At 45.3% G+C, this 22,628-nt stretch overlaps 1 protein-coding gene across 1 annotated transcript in view; it reads left to right on the top strand.

Annotated features, from left to right (window-relative positions):
- Positions 1–21,472, top strand: part of COX7A2 (cytochrome c oxidase subunit 7A2) — a 46,851-nt gene extending 25,379 nt beyond the window's left edge. Inside the window, exons 3-4 of the mRNA XM_085610960.1 lie at positions 20,494–20,578; positions 21,252–21,472. Of these exons, the coding sequence (XP_085467086.1) occupies positions 20,494–20,578; positions 21,252–21,310 (144 nt within the window). The 3' untranslated portion in view covers positions 21,311–21,472. The remainder of the gene's footprint in view (positions 1–20,493; positions 20,579–21,251) is intronic.
- The last annotated feature ends 1,156 nt before the right edge of the window (positions 21,473–22,628 follow it).

The raw sequence follows: 22,628 nt of genomic DNA, 5'->3' as shown, positions 1-22,628 counted from the left end.
GTTAAAAAAATTATCAAACGACTCCCCTTCTTCTTGTACCCTAGTATAAAATTTAAACCTATTCAAGGCTATATTAGTTCTGGGTTTAAACCTCTTTTCCATCCTAAGCAAGGCTTCAGTGTAAACATTAGTTGCTTCTCCATTTTCTGTAATAGTTATTTATGGTAAAGCTCTAAACACCGTTTGTCCTTCTGAACCTAAACAGTGTAACTCCCATTCTTTCCCCATCGATAGCTTTCATGTAATTAATGAATTCTTCCTTCCACCTAGCCCATGGAAGTGGTGGATCACCTTTTCGATTGCAAAAACTTGGCTGGCGGTTCAAACTGCATATTGTCAGTTTACTGTACAACTACTATATTCTTTCTTGTAAATGTGCCAAACACACCCTAAAAACAATTTGTCCACTAACTTTGGATAGTCAACCTTCTCTTCTTATAATTTTTTTTTTTTTTAATGATAAACCTGGATATATATTATTCAGCAGGCAAAAAGAAATACTTTTTTTTTTTTAAACTGATGGAAAATGAATTATTCTCCGTGTTACGTGTAATGTAAATACCGTGGAAAAAAAAGAGCTAACGGTATTTCTTCATTTTTAAAGTATTCAAAGTTTTCCGCTTACTGAAGGTCCAGTCTTTTCCATATGTTGGTGTTAATTCTGATAAGTATACTAGGAAAACTATGATGCACCAACCAAAAAAAACCAGATCCAAATTAAACCCAGCTTACTGGTGAGATTCCGGTTTTTCGATCGTATTTGTAGCTAAGGGTGTAACTAGGGATAACAAAATGCCCCCCCACGTCGTTTACGTCATCCGTGCACGTTCCCAGCATTCATTGCGGCTCCCAGAATGCATTGCGCATGTTGAACGCTAGGCAACAATGACGATGTTAACTCCCGAGGCAGCTCGCAAAAACCATGGAGAAATTTCAAAAGATGCCCGATCCGTTGATGGCTTTAAATTCCGCAGGTACTTAACGATCCCAGTTACACGCTGTTGTTTCAATTCCGTGTAACTTCCGTCAATCGGAACTCTTAATTATTTTCATCCTCTTCTTTCTTTTTATTTTTGATTCGGTTCGTCTGTCAAGATGGTTTCCGATCTCTCTAGACATATATCTTTTTAATTCTTTTTTCTTCTTTATTCTTTTTCCTTGTAATCTAGGTGAAGGCCAGTCTCTTACTACAAAATGAATAATTACCGAGCCTCTTTTCCTTTAAAGTTTCGTCTTCTTTTTAGTTAAATTTTTTTTTTCTTCTTTTGTTATTTTCTTAAATAATCCAATAGGGTTCTGGAACACTAATCTTCTGTGCTACTTCTTGATGATGAGAATAGTGTTCCTCCTCTCGTCGCCATTGAAAGAAACTGATATCCAAAAGTGATTAAAAAGGTTTATTGTAGATAAATGCAGCACAGCAACATTCAGATGCTCAGGCAGACCCAGTGCAACTGGCTCAGACTAAGCTGAAGTTCTAAAGGTTGGTTCTAAATGGACTTAGAATGTAGAACAAAAGAACCAGTATGGCAAAAGGTAAATGTGAGAATGTAACACCCTAGTTAAGCATATTCTAAATGTTGTCTCATAAAGAGTACAGACAGCATAGCAGGTCACCTACAATGAAAAAAGCAAAGTAATTCTGCATAAATTCCAGAGATTTTATGGAAAAATCACACCAGCTAGTAATAGATTATACAAAATCAGCATGGTATGATAATAGTTTGGGTCACATTTGGCAAATCAGAAGCAACACAATTCAAACCAGGGAATTATTTAGCCCTAACCCATTTCCAAAGGTAAAAGATCTTCCATTTGCTTCCTCAGCAACTGCACTCCGAACATTTCTTTAAACAATAATGCAAACCACTAACCCCTGCAAGTCTCCAACAGAAGTCCTTGGATATACTTTGGGTTACTCATGGAAACTTCATTCACAATATTCACTTCCTAACAAATGTTGTTCATCGCTATTATATTGACGTCATTTGGTTGATGCTCTGTGGGAGAGATGGCTTTGCAGTGCAACACTGATTGGGAGGGGAAATGAGCAGGAGAAGTTGAAATGAACACTAAAATATGCATCCATTTTATAATAATGGCGTTTTACATGAGTGTGGTATAAGTTCATAGCCTCTACATGATCTATTTAACTTGTTTCAGGTGCAGTCTCATCGGTTACAAACCTATGCGTCAAATCTAAAATCCCAAAAATAATTTTCACACGATATTAGCATTTTTTTAAACGCTTTAACATGGGTAAAGTGCTGCAGGCATTCCTCTCCAATCTCCCAAGGGAATTCGGGACCCTCAAAATCAGAAAAACAATATCAGACCTCTAGGTCTAGTGACTTGAATAATCTACTTGACCTAACTGTAATGTTCTTGACCCATAAACTCATCTGTTCCTGGGCAAATATTGTTTCACCAAATCACATTTCACTTTATTACCACATTCAAGACCACTTTCAAATATGCGAGTTTAACATGTATGGAAAAATATTAAACATGGAACAAAAGGTTAGCTTATTAAATCAAAGTATTCAACATATACAGTACATATGAGGCCTGACCTCCCTCTTAGTTTACTAATAGCATTGTCATCGGGGCAGGGGCAGAAATGTTTCTCAGGTCATATTTAAAAACTCTCTATTTTAATAAATAGATCACTAAAGCATGATTTGGTAGCACACTGTCATTTACAGACAAAAAATTTTTTAATTGAAATTACCACAAACTTTCCCACTGACATGCAGTTTTACTGATAAAAGCTATAATGATACAATGTGTTGAAATCGTGTTTCAGCAAGTATTTTATATTTTGCACATTATCAAGCAAAGTATTCTTATTAGTTTTATCAAATTCTAATCTTTGTTTCCAACTCGGGTCAGAATAACAAAGTGCTTTCCAAACTACTCCTATGTATTTTGAAACATTTGTACTGTTCATTTACAAGCTAATAAAATGTAGTGTGCTAATTCACTTTCGGAATTAACAGAACACAAGTTCTTTACCAGCTCGCCAGATGGGGACAGTAGGTCCTAAAAATGCTTGACCAAATAAAATCTGACTCCCCATAGCGAGCGGGCGACTAGATTTCTCGAGACCTATTATTTATTTGTGACCAATATTCACCATATTGTCTGTATTATCCTTTGACCATTCTACATCTCTAGGAGTGAGGATCATGGCTTCTGTTCATTATGCATAGCTTTTCTGTAGTAAACACCATAGAAGCATTTAAACTGTGAGGCCAAGGTGGAATGATGAGTGAATGAAGCCTTTGTCCATTCTTTGTATTCGGTGCCACCAAAGTAGATATCTCATCTAGCTCCTATCTCTTCCAGTGGGTCAGGCATGTTTAATGCCAGGCTCTTGTAAATTCTAGAGACTCCTTTTTTGCCTATCTGTTCCATTGTCCCTTTTGGCTCTGGTGCATTGAAGTTGGGAACAGCTGTTGGGTTTGTCATGCGTACCTTCAATGCGTGATGTAGCTGTTAGTTTCAGAATATTATGGACTAGCGAAGGGAGAATTCTAATGCCACTAGATTGAAGGATTTCATTTATTTACCCTCCCAGATGTCGCCCAGTTATGTAATTCCAATTACGTCCCTTGGTTTAAACCGTTTAGGCATGCCACGTGGGCCAACCATGTTGCATGCCATGGGATGGCTTCGCAGGGAGGCTTTGCCTCCGATCTGATCCATCCCACTGCTTGTGGTGCAAGCTTTGCAGGTGGTGGGGGTTTATGTGGCGTCTGCAGTGTATGTGGTGTAGCTACCTCATAGGTAAAATCTAGTACTTCTGATTTCTGGTCCGTTTGTTTTTTTTTTTGTCTCTAAACATCCGGTTGTTAATGGATCAGTTGATCAACCCAGTAGTATTATCAGAAATACCCCAGATGCATCATGGGGTGGTTGTATACATTTGTCGAATACTCCTAGTTATTCTCTGAATTTATAAACCATGTACTTACAAGATGTGCTACAAAGCTCTAATTACTGTTCATCCACTGTAGGTAAAGTGCCTTTACGTCAGTGCCATAGGATGCATAATTTTGCAGGTGATAGTGAAATGTTTATCCATTGCAGTCTATGAACTGACCTTTCCTCTACCTAAGTGACATCTTGCAGTAGATCCATGTGTCCTGAGATGGGTAAGATAATCTTGATATCCTGTGACAGTCTTTTCCACACCTGTAACCAGTAAGCCATCCCTAAAAGTACATGGATCAAGCCAGTCTCCCTGACCATCAGCAAAAGTTAGTGGATAATTGAGTAGCTCTCTAACTCCAGTGGAGTCCTATGCCAATTGTGTGTGTTTATTTATTTTTTCCAACAAAACTTTGTTTTTGAAGTCACAAGAGACTCATTCAGTTATTCTTCAGTGACTGGATTAAATGATCCAATCTCCCACTTGTGAGGGGATCAGATAACCTTGCACAGCTGGATGGTAAGAAATTGTCAATATTTTTGTGTCCGCTTTTAAGGATATGGTGTGGTAGCTGGAACAGCTGAGGAGATCCTTGCCATATTTGGGAGAGATGTAGCGGAATCCGAGGTGGGGGCAAGGGAGCAGCCCATTCTGCCTCCTTCCATGCATCATACAGCCGGGGTGTCACTAGATGGCTACTAGTATGATAGAATTCCTTATGTAAGCCAGTCTCCCAAGGGTATTTGCGTGAAGGGATGACTTTGACAATTTCTTCTTTAGACATTTTGCCTTCAAGCAAGTCCATACGTTCCAGTGACAAAGTGGGGCCCCACTGTGGTCAGAGAAATGACTCTTATTATTGTGCAGTTTCATTAATTTTGAGCAATATAGAGCCTCATAAGAAGAGGGAGGTGGTCTTGTTTGTATCTAAGGAATGTATGAACAAGTGATTTCCAGTGAATCGAAAGGCTTCGGTCTGTGTCTGATTATTCTGGCTGAGATCCGGGCTCGAAAAATCATGAACATTTCACTAGACCTGCAGGTCTAGTATGGTGAAACATCTACTTGACCTAACTAAAATGCACTTGACCTCGGTCTCTGAAAGCTGAGCAAATGTGACAAGTTAACAAGATTTAAAAGCGGTTTTGTTGCTCATTCACTTTTTGTGAGCAATAAAGATGCCTTTAAATTTTGTTATCTTGTCACATTTTACAATAACTTGAAACGAGTAGTGATCGAAATCAGATTGCACCTCTCGTAATGTGCAGTTGTGCCGTTAAACAATATTGTCACACAAAATTTCTTTCAATATAGTGCTGTGTGGTACATATTTATTTATTTGCAATGTTTTTTATAGCGCTAGCTAGACCCGGAGGTATCGGAGCGCTTTACATGAGGATCAGCGAGTTGCAGGTTACATAATTACTTAGCCAAGTATAGACATAGGAGAAAAAAAACATGAGATTACACAATAATGTGATTGATTTAGCGCGTTCACACGTCTTATGGGGAGTGAAACGGTAGAGGGGGAATGGTAAAGGGGTGAGGAATGCAGGTAGGAAACACAACGGGAAGGTGAGAAACAAAGTCCGATGTCCGGCTGGGTAGGTGCCGGCTGAGGGGTGAACCAGAGACAAATTCCTCTATAGCTGCATAGGACAGCTCCACCGAGTATCAGCCAAGGTTGCTTGGGCACCGCGGTAGGTACAGACCCTTATGGTTTCCGCCCATGGGGCATCGTCAAAGTTTCATCAAGAGCATCGCTTACAGTGCTGCTGGCAAACACCATCCGCCTCATCCTCCAGCTCGCCCCCAGGTCAAGAGTGGTGAGAGGAGAGGTGGAAGGAACCATTCCCGAGTCCGCAGATCTTCCCCATTTTCAGCAACAGTAGTGAGTGTTGGGCATTTGAGCAGGATCCCAGTGGTAGGGGGGCCCTGGGCGCTTCAGGGTCAAATAGTGATGCTGCTACCCGGAAAGAGGTAGGCCGCCGTTGACGTATGCATCAGACTACCCCAAATGCATAACATACTTTAGCCTTGGGCCTCCGTACCAACATGAAAGACCAGTACCATAGCACTCCTTATAACAATCCACAAAGTGGGGGTGGGGGGCGGAGCTTGTCAGCACCGAAGATGGCCGCTTGAGGGAAGGGCTCCGCACTTACAACATAATATCCTGAAATAATCCGGCATTAGTGTGGGACATAAACCCCGCTGATCACAACCCTGCAGTGTGGAACCGGTCTTCTTTCAGCAAAGCCCTTCAGCTCCCTCCTGGGAGGTGCATGAGTGCGGTGCACATCAGCTGGCAGCGTCGTGCCGACTAGGCCGCACATGCCCGGGTACGTCCATAGCTGACCGGAAGTGGGACTCTGCTGGGTGTGCGAGCCCACACGAGTCGGCCCAGATGTTGGAGCGTCGCAGACACGCTCTGCTTACAGCTGTCGGTGGCGGAGGAGGATAAGCACATAGCGCCCCATTGTATGGTTTGGCGGTGCATTCGGGACGCATAGTAGACTCTCAGGTATACGGGAGTGACATGAAGATTGCTGCGGTGGCCCGCCGGGGTTGGCATCTGGGGATCTGTACAAGCATGGGGCGGACACTACAGTCTGGCCTGTGCCCTGTGAGCGGAGATCCCTGCTGTGTGGCCTCTCCCTTATGGAGTCATGACGGAGCTTGTGGGGCTGTGGAGGAGTGTGGTATAATCCTCCTCCTACCCCCCACCCCCTTGGGATTAACACTGGCTGAGATTCCTTTTTCCCCAATACAGTTTAGCCTGGCTTGATCTGCATCTACCCAGGAGCCCTGAGTGCCCAGACATCCTTGTGTGAACTGGCAGGGCGAGGTCATTCTCGCCGTTGGTACCGGCTGCCACTTGTGCACTCTCAGTGGCTCGCGCACACAGTGTTTTGTTGCCCTTACTGCGCAGCTTCTGCTATCTTCCCTGCTGGGAGACCGCTCAACCACCGTTGCTGTGTACTGGCCGGCGCGGAAACTTGCGTGGCACGAACTGAGGTGCTCACTGTCACAACGTTGCCTCCGCTGGTGGAGCTGGTCCTCTGAGGGTGGCTGCCTAAGCTGAACAGTACATCTGAGGGAAGCGAGACGATCTGTATTGATACTCCCTTCTCCCCCTTACCCCCCCCCCCCCCCCCCCCTCCTCCTCCTTGCGGTGCCCATACCTACCACGCTCTGTATTGCTACTGGTGGGTTCCGCGTATGACCTCCAGCTTCCTGGTGAGTGTGATAACGAACAATCGATATGGGCAGAATGGAAAAAACACAACAAAAATTGTCCTTCGAACAGCGCAAGCCAAGGGACCATGCGCACTCGGGACGATAGAGACACAGGTGGGGAGAGGGAGCTGGGTCAGCAAGATGGCGACATCAAGACCATGCTAGCCTCGATGGAGAAGGGCCTTCAAAACTCGCTAACAGTCTTGGGCACGAACATAGACTCCCTCTCTTACCGCATGGATAGGATGTCTGAAAGAATAGACAAACACGTGGAACGCATCGACATGTCTGAACGTCGTGTCACGGAGGTGGAGGAGGTGCAGACGGACATGGAAGAAGGCCGCAAAAGTATGGAAAAGTCGCTTCAGAGGCTGCAGGACAAGACTGAAGATTTGGAGGCGAGGTCCCGGATAAGTAACCTGCGGATCACTGGCAATATGGAACAGTTTGTGGAGAAATTGCTGATCATACTGCTGGGCACAGACCCCTTCTCGTCCATGTTTGTGGTCAGGAAGGCGCATCGATCCTTGGGCCTGAGGCCGGCTTCAGGTGCCCCTCCACGACCAATAATATCAAAATTACTCCACTATCGCGACAGGGATGCGGCGTGGAGTCACTAGAGAAAAACAGACTTTGCACTACGAGGGATCTACACTTGCCTTGTTTCCTGATTTCACCATTAAGGTTGGCACGTCGTCAATTTGCCCCCCTGAAGAAACAGTTAAAGGACCAGAATATTGACTATGCGCTGCTTTTTCCGCCTCGTCTCAGTGTCAAACGTCAAGTAAGATCGCTAATTTTCACGGACCCGAAACTTCTACAAAAAGCCCGGATAAGGGCGATTGGTCTGGAGCGGTGGGAGGCTCTTTGGAAGGGCAGGACTGAAAACAAGATCGACCATGATTCAGATAAGCCATGTGTGCTTGTTGGGTCTGACGATTGTTATTGACCGACTTACACTGTATATTGGTGTATTCTGGGGGCTCCTTGAGGTCCATATATGATTTTGAAGTAACACAGCTTCTCTGTATATACCTATTCCCTCAGGGTGTTGGTGGTGCTAAGGTACGATAGTTGGGCAGGCACGGCCACCTGATTGATAATATCACTGCGGTCTGTAGGATATGTATGCTACACGTTGATGCATAATATTGTTTAGTTGAAGTGCGGAGGGGACCATTCATTTCGAACGGTCGGATCAATATCATACTGTTGGCAACCTCTGCCTGTGTGTGAATCACACACTGGGGAGATTGTTTTTGACATCTCTTGTTGGGAGGGACAGCAGGAGGTGGGTTCAAATTGGTTTGGATCAAAAGTATGACTGTTTGGATTTGTGGGGCATGTTGGGTCTTTTTTTCGTCGGGTCCTGGTTTGGGGGGCCTCGAGGTGGGGGGCGGGAGGGAGTTGGGACTCAGCCAATGTTATAAGCAAACAATAAGCTTTTCTGTTCACTGCAAGACTATTGTACTGCATAAAACTGAGCTATGGTTACACTGGATGACACTAACGACGGAGAGCGGGCATGACTCCGATGTAGGCACACTTAGAATACTCACATGGAACGTCAGAGGCCTGAATGATCACAGGAAAATCCGCAAAGTCCTGGCATTTGAAGAGGCACTCCATTGATGTGGCATTATTGCAAGAAACGCATCTACTACTCAATTCCCCTATGTTAAGTTATGGAGGCCTACTTGGCAACGTCCATGCTGCAGGCTTCACCACGCACGCGCGAGGGGTCCTTACATGGGTTAATACCAAGTCAGCCCTAACTTTCACTCTGCTGGCGACTGACACTGAAGGCAGGTATGTGCTCACTAAGTGTGGTGGGAAGGGCATGGATATACTTCTGGTCAATATTTGTGGCCCGAACTTTGACAACCCGGAATTATTATAATTTTTTTACTGAGTTGGCCGGAAGAGTGAGCTGTCACTGTGGGATCCACAACTATGGGGGGGAACCTTAATTTGATCCGGGACCCCAGATTAGACAGATCGAGAGGCCCCATGAGACGCACCTCTGCTGCTGCCAGGGACATTGAATGTCTGTTAGTTAGGTTTGATTTACACGATGTATGGCGAAGGACGCACCCACAACAGGGGGGCTATACACATTATTCTGCTTATCATAATATACACACGTATAGATTATTTGCTCGCAGCTAGTTCACTCTGCGATAGGGTCCATACTTGCCAAGTGTTGCCTCGTACACTCTCTGATCACTCCCCGATCCTCTGGTGTTGGACATGCCCCGCAGGAGCATTCCCCCATTCACCTGGAGGTTTCCTCCCTACTGGACACTGTTTTTAAAGAAGAACTGGCCGAGGCTACAGAGATTTTTTGACAAGAATGTAGGCTAAGTCAACGACTATCAAATTGTTTGGGAATCCTTTAAAGTCTATATTAGGGGGATCACCATATCAAAGCATTCGGGGATCCTTAGATCCATACGCAACCGTCTAACTGATTTAGAGGGGAAGATTAAGGTTACTGAGCGTCGCCTCTTGTTGGGTGATGGATGATACGGCAGATAGGGAACTGGCAGAATTACTGGAAGAATACAATACTGTGGCGGATGACGAAATTAAACATCTGGGCAAATATGCCACAGCTACAGCATATGGTGAATGAGAGACCCGGAGCGATATTAGCACAGTTACTCAAAAAAAGAAGGGAGGCTACGCAAATGGTGGGTATTAGGTCGGCTGAGGGCACGTGCTTATCGGATGAAAAAGATAGCGGCCAGATTCCGGCAATATTATACTGAGCTATATACCGCAAGGGACACAGCCTCAGAAGAAGATATTATTGATTACTTGGCACATATCAAGTTACCGCGGCTGACTAACACGCACAGGGAATTCCTTATGAGACCCATAGAGACAAAATATTGCTAGCCTAAGCCAGCATGCGAACAGTTAGTGCTCCTGGTTCTGCTGGCCTTACTGTTACGTTCTATAAGACATTCATTGATTTATTGCTCCCACACCTGGCTACGCTTTTTGATGATATGTGCGTCACTGGTACTGTGGTTGAATGGCCGTTCATGTCACAGGTGCTGACTAGGATGGGAGTGGGACCTGTATTCCTACAGCTATTAGGCATTCTTTATAGTAAACCCACGACAGGATCAAAATAGGCAACATTGTCACAGACCCAATACATATCTCCAGGGACACGCGGCAAGGCTGCCCGTTGTCTCCATTGCTTTATGCCTTGGTGGCAGAGCCATTGGCATGTGCGCTACGGGAATACTATCAAAACCGGGGTATATGCTTTCCGCACTATAAAATTAGTTTCTACGTACGTGGATGAAACACTCCTTTACGTCAGACACCCTGAATCCAATCTCTCGGCAGTACTCCGTAAGGTAGTGCGCTTCGGAGCATTGTCTGGCCTTCACGTTAACTGGCCGAAATCCATTATCTTCCCACTTACACCATGCATTCCTTAATTTGACCTAGATTACCCTCTCTTATGGACAACTGAAGCGGTACGTTATTTGGGCATCAAAATACACACCGACTCGGACAGTGTTCAGGGAAAATTATGGGGTGACCTTTAGCAAACTTGAAGACTATATTGAAATATGGATTAAACTTCCTCTATCCCTGCTGGGTAGAATATCCATTAGGAAAATGGTGGTTTTGCCACGTCTATTATTTTTATTCACCAATATTCCCATGGTGATAGCCCGGGCTTTCTTTGACTGCCTCACAACGTTGGTTAGATTGGCATGGGCAGGTAAGCAACCGCATGTCATGTGGAAAATACTGGTTTTACCATATTCTTTGGGAGCTCTGAGTGCACCAGATTTTGATTTATATTACAGAATGGCACAATGCACACACGCTCATTATTGGATACATGGTTCCCCTGCCATACTGCATCTTAGAATTGAAACATAGGTGGCAACACCACTCCCATCTATGCTGTATCAGTCAGCTGACTGGAGAACATGTATTTTAGATTCTATAAATTCCACAACGCATGCCTGGGACTACCTATTGCAGCAGCAGGCTGGAGTGATTCTTTCTTGGCCATAAGCCCCGACTAGAATGGTGCGGTGGCTTGCACCTTGTAAATAAAAAGGAGTCATATGCGCACTAAACACTATGGGCGTACACACAGTTGGGGATCTGTTTGAGGATGGGGTCTCCAAAAGATGGGACGATTTTAGTACTGCCGAACCGGCGCTTAACACCTTGACGCAATTTCAATTTTATAGAACTCGCACTGCGCTGAGAGACTTACTTGAGGATGATTACCTTAAACCTCCGGAGCTACTGGCATTCACATACATTATACGTTCTACTTCCCCAAAGCGTATAGTATCTAAACTTTATACCATATCCATGTCCTATAGAGCCAATCATTATACAAAGGCCCGCTTGGCATGGCAGCGCGATTTAACCATAGAAATAGACGATGCTATGTGGACCTACTGCTGCACTAGTACCCAGTGTGTCTCTTAATGGTACACACCGGCTGGTTCACTTTAAATATTTAAATCGGGTATATTACAACCCTGAGAAGCTGCATAGATGCGGGTTAAGAGATATAGACGCCTGCGACCGTCGTCATGGACAGTCGGCCGACTTCCTCCACCTCTCCTGGGTGTGTCCTGGCATTGCGGCATACTGGGTATCTCTATTTTAAGAATTAAGTCACATCACTAAGATAACGCTGGACCCTGACCCAACCCTGGCATTATTGGGCTATTCTAAATCAATACCAAAAGGGGTTCGACACGTGATTGAAATGGGAATGCTGCTGGCCAAGCACAGGGTGGCGATTAATTGGTCTTGTGGCCCACTACCCACGATCCAGCAGTGGAAAAAAGACATGACATATTGCAGCACGCAGACAGAACTCTTCAGCATCCTCATCTCCCCCCCCCCCCCCCCCCCCCCCCCCATGCAATAGGCCAACAAACTTTAGGAAATTGTATAATATTTACCGACATACTCTGACAACAGTGACGATTCACCAGTTGATATCATGCAGTACGTGGGATCGAGATGAGGTCTGCAGTTCATGCACTTAGAATGTATAGGTTTAATTCAGCATGAAGTAATGCCCTAGAAGGTATGCCTGCCAATAGATTCTACAAGTGAGCCATAATAAATTGTGCAAAGGTTGGTCGCACACTGCTCGTCACACCAGCAAGTTGCCCCAAAGGACTGTGGTAAATGTAGTGGCGACGGCGGGTACGCCTATGCCACGATGTATAAAGAACAGTATGTGTTGCGTTAGCCATCCCTGGACACGTGTTTCGAGGTAGTTGCCTCTCGTCAGCAGGGAGCAGGTCCGTGTAAAGGGGTGCCGTGTGGACTGCCAAAATGTAATTAAAACAGGTCAAGTACCTCTCATGGCGCGCAGGTGCAGATCCAAGGCTCGTCAGCCCGTTGGCTCAAGGGAGCCATAATAAATTGTGCAAAGGTTGGTCGCACACTGCTCGTCACACCAGCAAGTTGCCCCAAAGGACTGTGGTAAATGTAGTGGCGACGGCGGGTACGCCTATGCCACGATGTATAAAGAACAGTATGTGTTGCGTTAGCCATCCCTGGACACGTGTTTCGAGGTAGTTGCCTCTCGTCAGCAGGGAGCAGGTCAGTGTAAAGGGGTGCCGTGTGGACTGCCAAAATGTAATTAAAACAGGTCAAGTACCTCTCATGGCGCGCAGGTGCAGATCCAAGGCTCGTCAGCCCGTTGGCTCAAGGGAGCCATAATAAATTGTGCAAAGGTTGGTCGCGCACTGCTCGTCACACCAGCAAGTTGCCCCAAAGGACTGTAGAGGTACTTGACCTGCTTTTAATTACATTTTGGCAGTCCACACGGCACCCCTTACATTGACCTGCTCCCTGCTGACGAGAGGCAACTGCCTCGAAACACGTGTCTAGGGATGGCTAACGCTACACATACTGTTCTATTTACATTTCGTGGCATAGGCGTAGGCGTACCCGCCGTCGCCACTACACTTCCCACAGTCCTTTGGGGCAACTTGCTGGTGTGACGAGCAGTGTGCGACCTACTCTTCCACAATTTAAACAGATTCTACAAGTACTAAGTGTGTTCTGATGTAGAGCTGTACATATGGGGGTCTGTATTGGTTATCTGTTCCGTTTGAAATTGGAATTATTAACCGCCTGCTCACAAAGTGTATTAAGTGCACGTAATACTGTATTGCTGTCTCGCAGTTGAATGTTCTTAAACTCAAAATACATTTTTAAAAAACAATCCACAAAGTGTTTCCACTGTTCTTTAGTAATTAGTACATTCAATCAATCAAATCTTTATTCGGCATCTAGAAAACACCATAAAAGCACATAGCAATTAAAATCCATGCTGTTATACATCAAATACAGTACTAATTTTTGCTTCTGCAAACCCGTCTTGTTTTCCTTATTCTTAAGGCCATCTTCAGGAAATTCACCACACAAAACTGAGTCTGAGAGTCATTTACCATTTGTAGGTGTAACAAGGTGACCCTGGCCTGCTAGAATTTAGCCTGTTTTAAAATACCAACTAAAAATCGACGTCTCGGCACTGAATAAAATGGGCATAACAATACAAAATGAAGGGTATCCTGAGGAGATCGTAGATCGCAGCCACAGGGACCCTTCTGCTCAACCGAAACAGTAAAACCGTGAGGTACAGATAACAAGTGATGTAAAAGATTGAGCCTAAAACGGGTGATTAAAAACCTATCCTGAGCATTACACATGGATCAAATACGGTTCCATCCCCACCACCGTTTTCAACATATTGTAAGCTATCACAGAGTTCTTTCCCCCTTCTTTCGTTTCTCTCTGCAATTGGACATATATAAAATATATTTTCATCACCAATTTCCTGTCCAAACGGGTAATTACCATGGGGGTACTAAAGAGGTTTTTACATCCAATGGACTCAAGAGAGGACTTTACATGTCTCAACCAAGGAATGGACAACCCTTTATCCCTACTGATGCTGTCCATAATTATTTGCCGGTTTAGTTCAGCCTCTGGGTTTACCCATATCCTAATCCAGGCCATAATCTGCTTCAAATGAACCACATCCTCTATATAAGCCAATCCTAATTCCTCATGGGTGACCTAAGACGAGTAACTTTGGGGAATGTTTAGTAGGGATCTCTGGTATTTATTCTCCTCTGTCTGAAGCTGATGGACTTCTTTACAGCCCCAAAGTTCAGCTCCATATAACACCTTAGCACAGCAAATTGAGGTGTACAATCTTGCTATCTGCTCCGGGGACCACCGTCCCAGCCTGCGTCCATAATTCATAATGGATCCTGTGGCCGAGACTAACTTTATGCATCGTTCCTCCAGTAAAATTTTAAAATTTAAACGCCCATCAAATAAAATGCCTAGATATGAGAAATATTGTACTTTCCCTATACTATTGTCACCCATTTTATAAGCAAATTTCTTAATGGGTTTGCGTCCAACCTCCATAACAAAGATTTAGAAAGATTGCCCGACAAATCCAGCGTGTCCATGAAATTAACAAAACCGTCTATTAGACGCTGCAAGCCCCTGGGTGTGCGTGCTAGAAGTACCGCGTCGTCTGCGTAGAGCAGAACCGGGATTGGCCTAGATCCTACCCTGGGGGAATCCACCTTTAGATCAAGTAATGCTTGCTCCAATCCATTAATATATAGGTAGAACAGAAAGGGGGCCAAAATGCACCCTTGTCTAACCCCACTGGTGCATGAGAACAATGCTGATAGGTTCCCCTCGCGTTATATCGGACTCTAGCAGATGTATTACAATGTAGGTCCCCAAGTATATTTATAAGTCCCCCATCCAGCCCCAACCTACTTAAAAGGGCCCATATTTTTTCCCTGTTTACATGGTCAAATGCGGCCGTTGGGTCCATAAAGCCTAAATAGACCGACCCCCTCACTTGCTAGAGTATATTTAGCCACTAGTAAATATAGATTTATACACTGGTCGGATGTAGATTTCCCCGGTCTAAAACCATATTGAACATCAGTAATGAGATCCGATTCTCCTCCGACCAATCCATCAATCGTGCTAAAAATCACACGTCTCATAACTTTCGCTGTGACGTAGATCAGAGAGATTGGGTGATAACATTGAGGATTGTCCCTACGCCCTTTTTTGACAATAGGGACAATTTATCGCTGTGGACCACGAACTGGGACAGCCAAACATTACTGCAGCATTAATCACTCTTGTCATTATGGGCGCCCACAACTCAATATTACTTAGAAAAAGATCCGGGGGAATGCCATCCGGTCCTGGCGCTTTATTAGGGGATAGACCCTGTCTTCCCCCAATGATCTCCTCCAACGTAAACATAATTGCAGGTACCTCCCCTGCCTCCACCTCAGAGGGGATTGTGCTATCCGCTACATAATTATAAAGGCCTTTGCAATGAGCTACCCAATCTTCCGGCAAGATATTGGTGCCGAGTGCGGGAACACTAGCATCCTGGAAGCATGGATTATTAATTATTTTCCAGAAAGCGGATGTGTCCCTCCTTAAGGCAGCCTCCCTTAGGTCTTCCCAGGCCTGTGTTTGAATGGCTCTTTCCTGCATTTAACGGCCTGATTATAAATCAGCCTCGACTCTTTTACTTTCAACTTATCCCTTGGTGAGATTTGTAAACAACTTTTAAAATTTTTAAGGGCTAAAGTGCAGGATTTGTCGAACCATCTTGGATTATCCATAACTGGACCATGGTGGGTGGAGCACAACAACTTGTCCACTAGATGGGCAACTGCCTCAAAGCATTTACCTACTTCTGGACCCTCAACCACGGGGTCCAGGCACCTTTCTAGCTCTCTCTTGCCTTCTCTTATGAGTTTTTTTATAAAAGGTACATCCATCCACTTTGGCCCATTTTAACCTTCTCCCCTGGTCTGTTATTTTCTCTAAGCTGCCACCTCTTCCCTTCTTTTTAGATTATTTTTTTTTTTTTTTTTTTTTTTTTTTTTAGTGACCACACCCTCAACCACCAATGTTGGAGGGTTGTGGTCACTAAAAGCACTTGGGTCAATATCAGCCCCACTAACCCGGTCTTTTAAAAAATTTAGAGACTACTATAAAATCAATGAAAGAGGAGCACCCCCTCCCCTTAAAAGTGGGATTAATCTCTCTTTGGTTATCAAATCCACAGTGTGCTCAAGGGCGTGTTTGCTTAACACCCTTCCCAGCTCATTGCCCTCAATTGAGTGCTCAAAGTGTGGTCCGATCCTAACCGGGCACGAAGACCAATTTCCTTGAGCCAGTCTCAAGACAGGGCAAAGATGACAGTTAAAATCACCCACAACGGCTACCAACGGGGCCACCGCCCCCTTGTAGACCCAAATCCCTGCAGTGAGCCTAGCATCTAACTCTTCCACACCAGACCCTGTCTTTTTTTGTGATGTTGGGTTATAAAAATTAACCAAGAGAATACAGTCCCCATAATTGGAGAACCTAAGGGCCTGCATACAAGCAGAGGACCATTTTAGATCGGTCCAAGTGCTTCCCAATTGTAGGTCCACAAAAATACACCATCCCCCATGGCTCTCCCTGAGCTGGACTTTCGTGCCGGGACAGCAAAGCGCTTGTAACCTACTAAGTGAATATTACTACAATCTATTATCCAGGTTTCCTGTAAACATATCTGGAAACCCTGAATATATTGCAGCCAATCGGGGTCCTCTATTTTGGACGCAAGCCCTGCAATATTCCAAGATGTTATTTTTATTATATTGGAATTTTTAACCTTGTGTAATTCCAACTGTGACAAGTTTATGGGGTCCTGTGCTACTCTTTCTAGTGTGATTCCCTCTTCCAGTGCTACCGTAGTGGCAATCCTCCCTGCCATCCCTACATTTTCCATTAACAGGTCCATGTTCTTCCCATACCCCGCGTCAACACCCTGTGGGACCCTACCTTATTCTTTTGTTTGGTCTAGCTGCTGTGCCCTTCCATTTTTCGCCCACCGTCAATCCACCTCACTTAAAACTCTCCCTCTAAGCAGTGGCTCGAACCTGTTGCGTAAGGGGATATCTCACTCTCCCTGCTCAATGCTAGCCTCCAATGCTAATCTTGCCGGCTTTCTATAAAAAAAATTCCAGGGGCAACAAGCCGATCGCTAATCGTTCCTCCCACGCTCGATCTCTGAAGCAGCGAAGTGCTTTGTCCACCAGGTTAGGGTGCCTGAGGGTTACTACAACACAGTCCCCTGGGTATATTTTTTGACTTCCCTACCCATGCTACTCGCCTCGCCATTAAAATATGCCTAAGGTCTATACCATTAAACCTTGCATTCTGACTTAGCCAGTGTGCCGTCTTGTTTATTAATGTTTGTCGTTTCCCGGGTGTTCCCTTTGGGTGCCGGCACGCCCACGAGAACCAATGTGTATGGGCTGCATGCAGGAGGGAGATCTAGGTGTATCAATCCCTTCGATCCCTGCACACAGCCTTCGCCCTCTGAGTCCCTGTTATATTCCTTACTCGTGATCCCCCTAGTAGCCTGATCCGGAGTAGGTTCTTGCCTCTGTCTCACCCTCATTAATTGCATTTCCTTGGTCCTGGTTTTTTCCAGTACCGTGCACTTGTTTGACCCTCTGTGCTCCTAGTCCATTCTTCCCATCAGAAGGCCTTATCTCTGCCTCCACATGATCACTAACGGTCCTCCCTGTAATATCCACACTTTTCCCACTTGTCAAACTCTCCTGGTGCAACTCGGGACCCTTTCTCCAATTTCCCATCTCCATCAAGTGAGACTCAATCTGGTCTAATTTAGATAATAAGGGTTTTAAGGCAAGGATAAGGAGATGCTCGATTTTGCCCCAAGTGCGCTGTTCCTGACAAGTTCTAAACCAAGTTCTAAACCAATCTCCTCGTGCACCACATTGGGACATTGAGCTACTTTGTTTAAATCATCTGCCCCCTCCTCCCTCGCCCCAGCTGCACCAGTCGAGTGCTTACTTATGTTTCTTGGGGGTGCCCCCTTTGTTTTTTTGCCTGGGCTGTTTGGTTAATTTCGATTTTTATTCCCACCCCCTTTCGCCACCGGCTCACAAACTGCTGGACTTGCTTTTTTCTGAGACCGTGTCGTAACTGACCTATTTCCCCTGGCTAAAATCGGGACCGCAGCATTTTCATTAACACCCTCAATCATACTGTCATCCATTTCCTCATGGATCTTAACAATCGCACTCTTGCCCGCCTTAACTGAATTATGGGCCTCTTTACCCTCCTCCCCCTTTGACCCTTGATTGTGACTAATACCAGTACCATCCTTGACCCTCCCTGGACACTGTGGCGGACACTGTGATGGACTTGAAGGGCGTGACTGTGATTCTATAGTACAACACGGATCCCCCTCTGGGATCACAGACTGGCTCCGCCTACTCGCGATTGGTGATTTTGACAGGGCAATATGCCCGAGCGATGAGCGTCTGTGCCTGCGCCAGTTCAGTCGACACCCTGCTTTCCGTCAGCTGGATGTGATGTGGCACCAGGGATTCTGCTCTTATGATGAAAGCATCCAAAGTCCCTACAATGCTGCATCCTTCCCCGCCCCAACACTTGGATCTCTACCCCCTGGTCTTCAGGAGGGGGCTGAGCCTCGATCACTCACCTCCCTCCGCTTTACAGTCCCTTCTCCCTGGTGGTGGGGGGCAGCTCTGCGGGTGAACAACGACCAGACAGGGCCGGGAACGCCAGGCGGGAGGCGCACAAAGTCCCGTCCTCCTGCCACCGCACGGATCTCGGCGCCCCCAAGAAGTCGCAGACCCGGATCGGCGATCTCCGGTTCCACAGCGCCTCACACAGACGGAGGTCGTCTCTCTCCAGCGGCCCCCACACTCCCTGGGCGGCCAGTCAAAGTCCCGGGGCCACCGCGCCTCCTCCAGCCGACGCCGCGGTGCAGTCAAGCACCGCCTGCTCCCCTCCCGCCCAGCCTGTTGTCTGGAGCAAGAGGAGGGTCCGGCACTCTCACTCGACTCCGGCTCCTCGGGAAAGCTTTCCTTTGCTGAAAATGGCAGAGCGGATGGGGCTCCCTGTGTTCCGTACATTCAATAATTTGAGAACCGCGGCCAAGTGTTTTTGTCACAGAAGCTTGTATTTTCAATTGGTGGAAAACAGCCAGTCAGGTAAGTACAGCCGACACGTTTCGTCAGGCCAGTGACATTTATAAGGCTAAAGCAGTGGTACAAAGCCACTGATCCTGTATGGCACTCAGGTTGAGTAGTCTAGACTAAGTAATGGCTGATACGATCTAGGTTTCCGAAGAGACCTTTGTAATATGTGTGAAGCCCTTTTGTAGTAGTAATCTTAGTAAAGGGAAGTGGCTTATAGGCGTAGTTTCATGTAATTGCCATGTATGTTCCCTGAAAAAAGGACGCCTGTACCGTCCTTCTGTAGTAAGTCTCTTCTAAAAAGTGGTGATGGTAGAGACGAGCCCCGGCGCCAATAACGTCCTTCTGTTGCCTGTCCTTGGAAAGCTGTGAGGTTACAAGCGAGCCATAAGCCCCCCTTATGCATTTGCCACGTCCCAGTTGAATGTCTTAACCCCCCGGAAGTGTAGGGGCGAGTAGGACCTTAAAAATAGCTCCTCCTTTTTGGAATCTGACTCGCAGATGCCAGTGGATGAGTGGATTTTTTTCGAGCCCTGCAGATGCACAGCTAGTGGTCCTCTGGCCTTCCTGTACTAACAATGCCTTCAGTGGGGCATTCTAGGCAGAGTAGATTGGATACAGCAGAGTGGCGGCGTTATCTTGCAGGGTTGTAGCACGTAGTGGATGCACAGTCCATTGTGGATCCAGTGCGAGACTCTGTACAGCAAGGGTCACACTAGCCTACCAGGCCGCAGTTTCAATGCCAGTCCTAGGTAGCCAGTAGCCTCTATTCAATGTGGGGTGAGGTATCCGTTAGGAGATGGAAGGATAACCTGAGCACTTTGGCAGTAGGAAAGTGCCAGCTGTAGCTTACAGGGCAAGAGTTGGTCTTCATGCAAGAGGTATATGATGGACTAGAAAGCATCTGTTCATGCCTTGGGGGCTGTCAGAATACCATTGCCGCAATGTTTTGCACCAAGTAGTCATTTACTGCAGGGTGGACGGTGCTCTCTTTGTAGAAGATGAAGTAAACTAAACTAGGACTTTACTTTTAAAGTTCCTCATCAACAGAATAAAACTGTGCAAGGGAACTAGAAACTGTCTGTTTCGGGGAAGTAACTTTTCCTTTCTTTACTGGTTTTAAGAAATGTTTTGGCATAGAAATTAAAATTGCATGGATATAAATAATATGCTTTTATTTTTTCCATTATTTCCAAAACCTTTGTTCAGGAGGATAATGGCAGGCCAGTGTATCTAAAGGGAGGATTAAGTGATGCATTACTCTACAGACTCACAATGGTTCTCTCACTTGCAGGTACGTTTGCCAGACTTTTTTATTTCTAATTCCTATTTAGTAGTTTACTAATAGTCCATGTATAGCATGCTATACCTTGCAAGTGTACTACCTGCCAAGACTTTTGAAATTAACATGTAATTGCCACATGTTCTGTAGAGCCATACAGGTTCTGACTGATTTGTACATTTCGAAACATTCAAATTCTTCTGCATTGCTACTCGTATATTTAGCATGTCTTAGTTGCACAGCTTTCCCAATATTTGTCGCCGCCTATTGGTTAAGTGACTGTAGCCAATGTATTTGTCGTATGTAATTAAGTAAAATGTTTTATATATGTTTTGGATTTAATCCCAATCTCCATGACCCAGGGATGACTTTTTCCCTTCCTCTTATATACAAAAATTCCCATATGGTATTTGCGTTTACGACTGACCGCCTTTATACCTGCCTAGTGCCATTTTTGCATCTTCAGATTTGTGTCAGTTTCCAGGCAAAAAGCATGGACCTAAGGATTGGGCTGTCAATGCCCTATGGTAGTGATTCATATGTATAAGTGGGCATGACAGCTATTACCATTTTATTCCTGTTTAGCCTTGCTTGTGTTTTTCAAGCCACAGATATTCATGTATTTAATTGGAATGTTGGGAATGCAATCAACATTCTCTTACTAACACTGTTGTTCTTATTACAGGAACAGGGTATGCTTTATTTGAACTCTTCAGCGCTGCTATGCCCAAAAAACGGAATTGATTCCAGTCTACAGTTTGTCAACTTAACGTTTGCCAGTACCTGTTTGCCCATCTGAGTGCAATTCTTCAGGGACCGACTCCTCCTAAAAGCTGGATTCTCTTTAGGGATCAATATTTATTAAAATGTATTACACAGACTGACAAATAAAACAGTCCGACATTGCTTCTTATTTGTTATGTCTTTCCTATTTTGCCTATTTGTCTGGGTGCAGCGTAAATATTGTTGACCTTCAACAGAGTCCTTTTTAGGTCGAGCAAGACAGATTACTGCAGGTCTCGGAGAGACAGCTGTGCTGTCTGTGCATCAAGTCATCCCCTTTTTTGCCATTGCTTTTCATTTGTCTGTCATTGTCCTTTAAAAACCCTTGCTTGCTAGAGGTCAGCCCTGTCTCTTTGTACCTCCTTTAGCTCCTCTGTACCTCCCTCAGAGCAGGGACTTAGCACTGTCTCATTCCGCTATGTCTCTTTATCTGTTCTCTGGGGGACTCCTATTTTTTAATTTATTTATTTGCCCCCCCCCCCCCCCCCCTCTCTTGGTTTCCTGCTCTGTTATTGTTTCTAGGTTCAGTGCCCTAGCTGTTTACATTTAAATGTAGCATTCTTCCTGCCTCTTAACACCACAGTTGTGTTACTGCTGCCCTGCCTCTCCTGGGTTGCTTGTTAATAATTGTGGACATTATCCATCAGCAATGTACCCCTCTCAATCAGTCAGCAGGCTTCGGTCAGACCTGCCTCATAGCAGAGCAGTGGAGCCAGACGTACGCTTCAGAGCTGGGGGCACTGCTCTAGGTAGGTACTTTGTATTGTATTTATCTTCTGGCAGGCAGGCTCCTATCAGTGCAGTGCCCTTTCACAAGCACATCCCTGGTTTGGCTTTCCCTCTCATGTGTCTTCCCGCACTCCTCCACCCCACTCTCTGCTGTCCCTCCCCCTCCCTTCCAGTCAGTCATGGGGCTCTCTCAGGTTCCACATAAGTAGTTTTCAAAGCAAATAGTTTAGAGCGGCTAAAGTGTTTGATATTTTTCTATTTGCTTTTCCTGCTCGTTTCCAGTTGTATTCCGACTTTTCCTCTTGTCCTCTGTGATCAATCTTCAAAAAGCACATAACGCCAAAACAAGTGAAAATTCTAGCCTCTACACAACATGGGCACTGGTTATATTTATTTTACAACAAACCAATCTCGTAGACATGTGCCAGTTTCTATTTTTGTTTGCAAGTACAGTGTAATCTACAAATGTGTTAATGCTACATTTTTAATACTATAAGCCCGCCCTTCATGAACAGGGCTCGGTGCTGTCCACCCCCCCCCCCCCCCCTCC

The sequence above is a fragment of the Triturus cristatus genome, chromosome 6, assembly GCF_964204655.1.
Source record: "Triturus cristatus chromosome 6, aTriCri1.1, whole genome shotgun sequence".
NCBI classification, from domain to species: Eukaryota; Metazoa; Chordata; class Amphibia; order Caudata; family Salamandridae; genus Triturus; species Triturus cristatus.
Note: the sequence above shows the minus strand (reverse complement) of the source record. Positions and strands in the feature narration are given on the sequence as shown.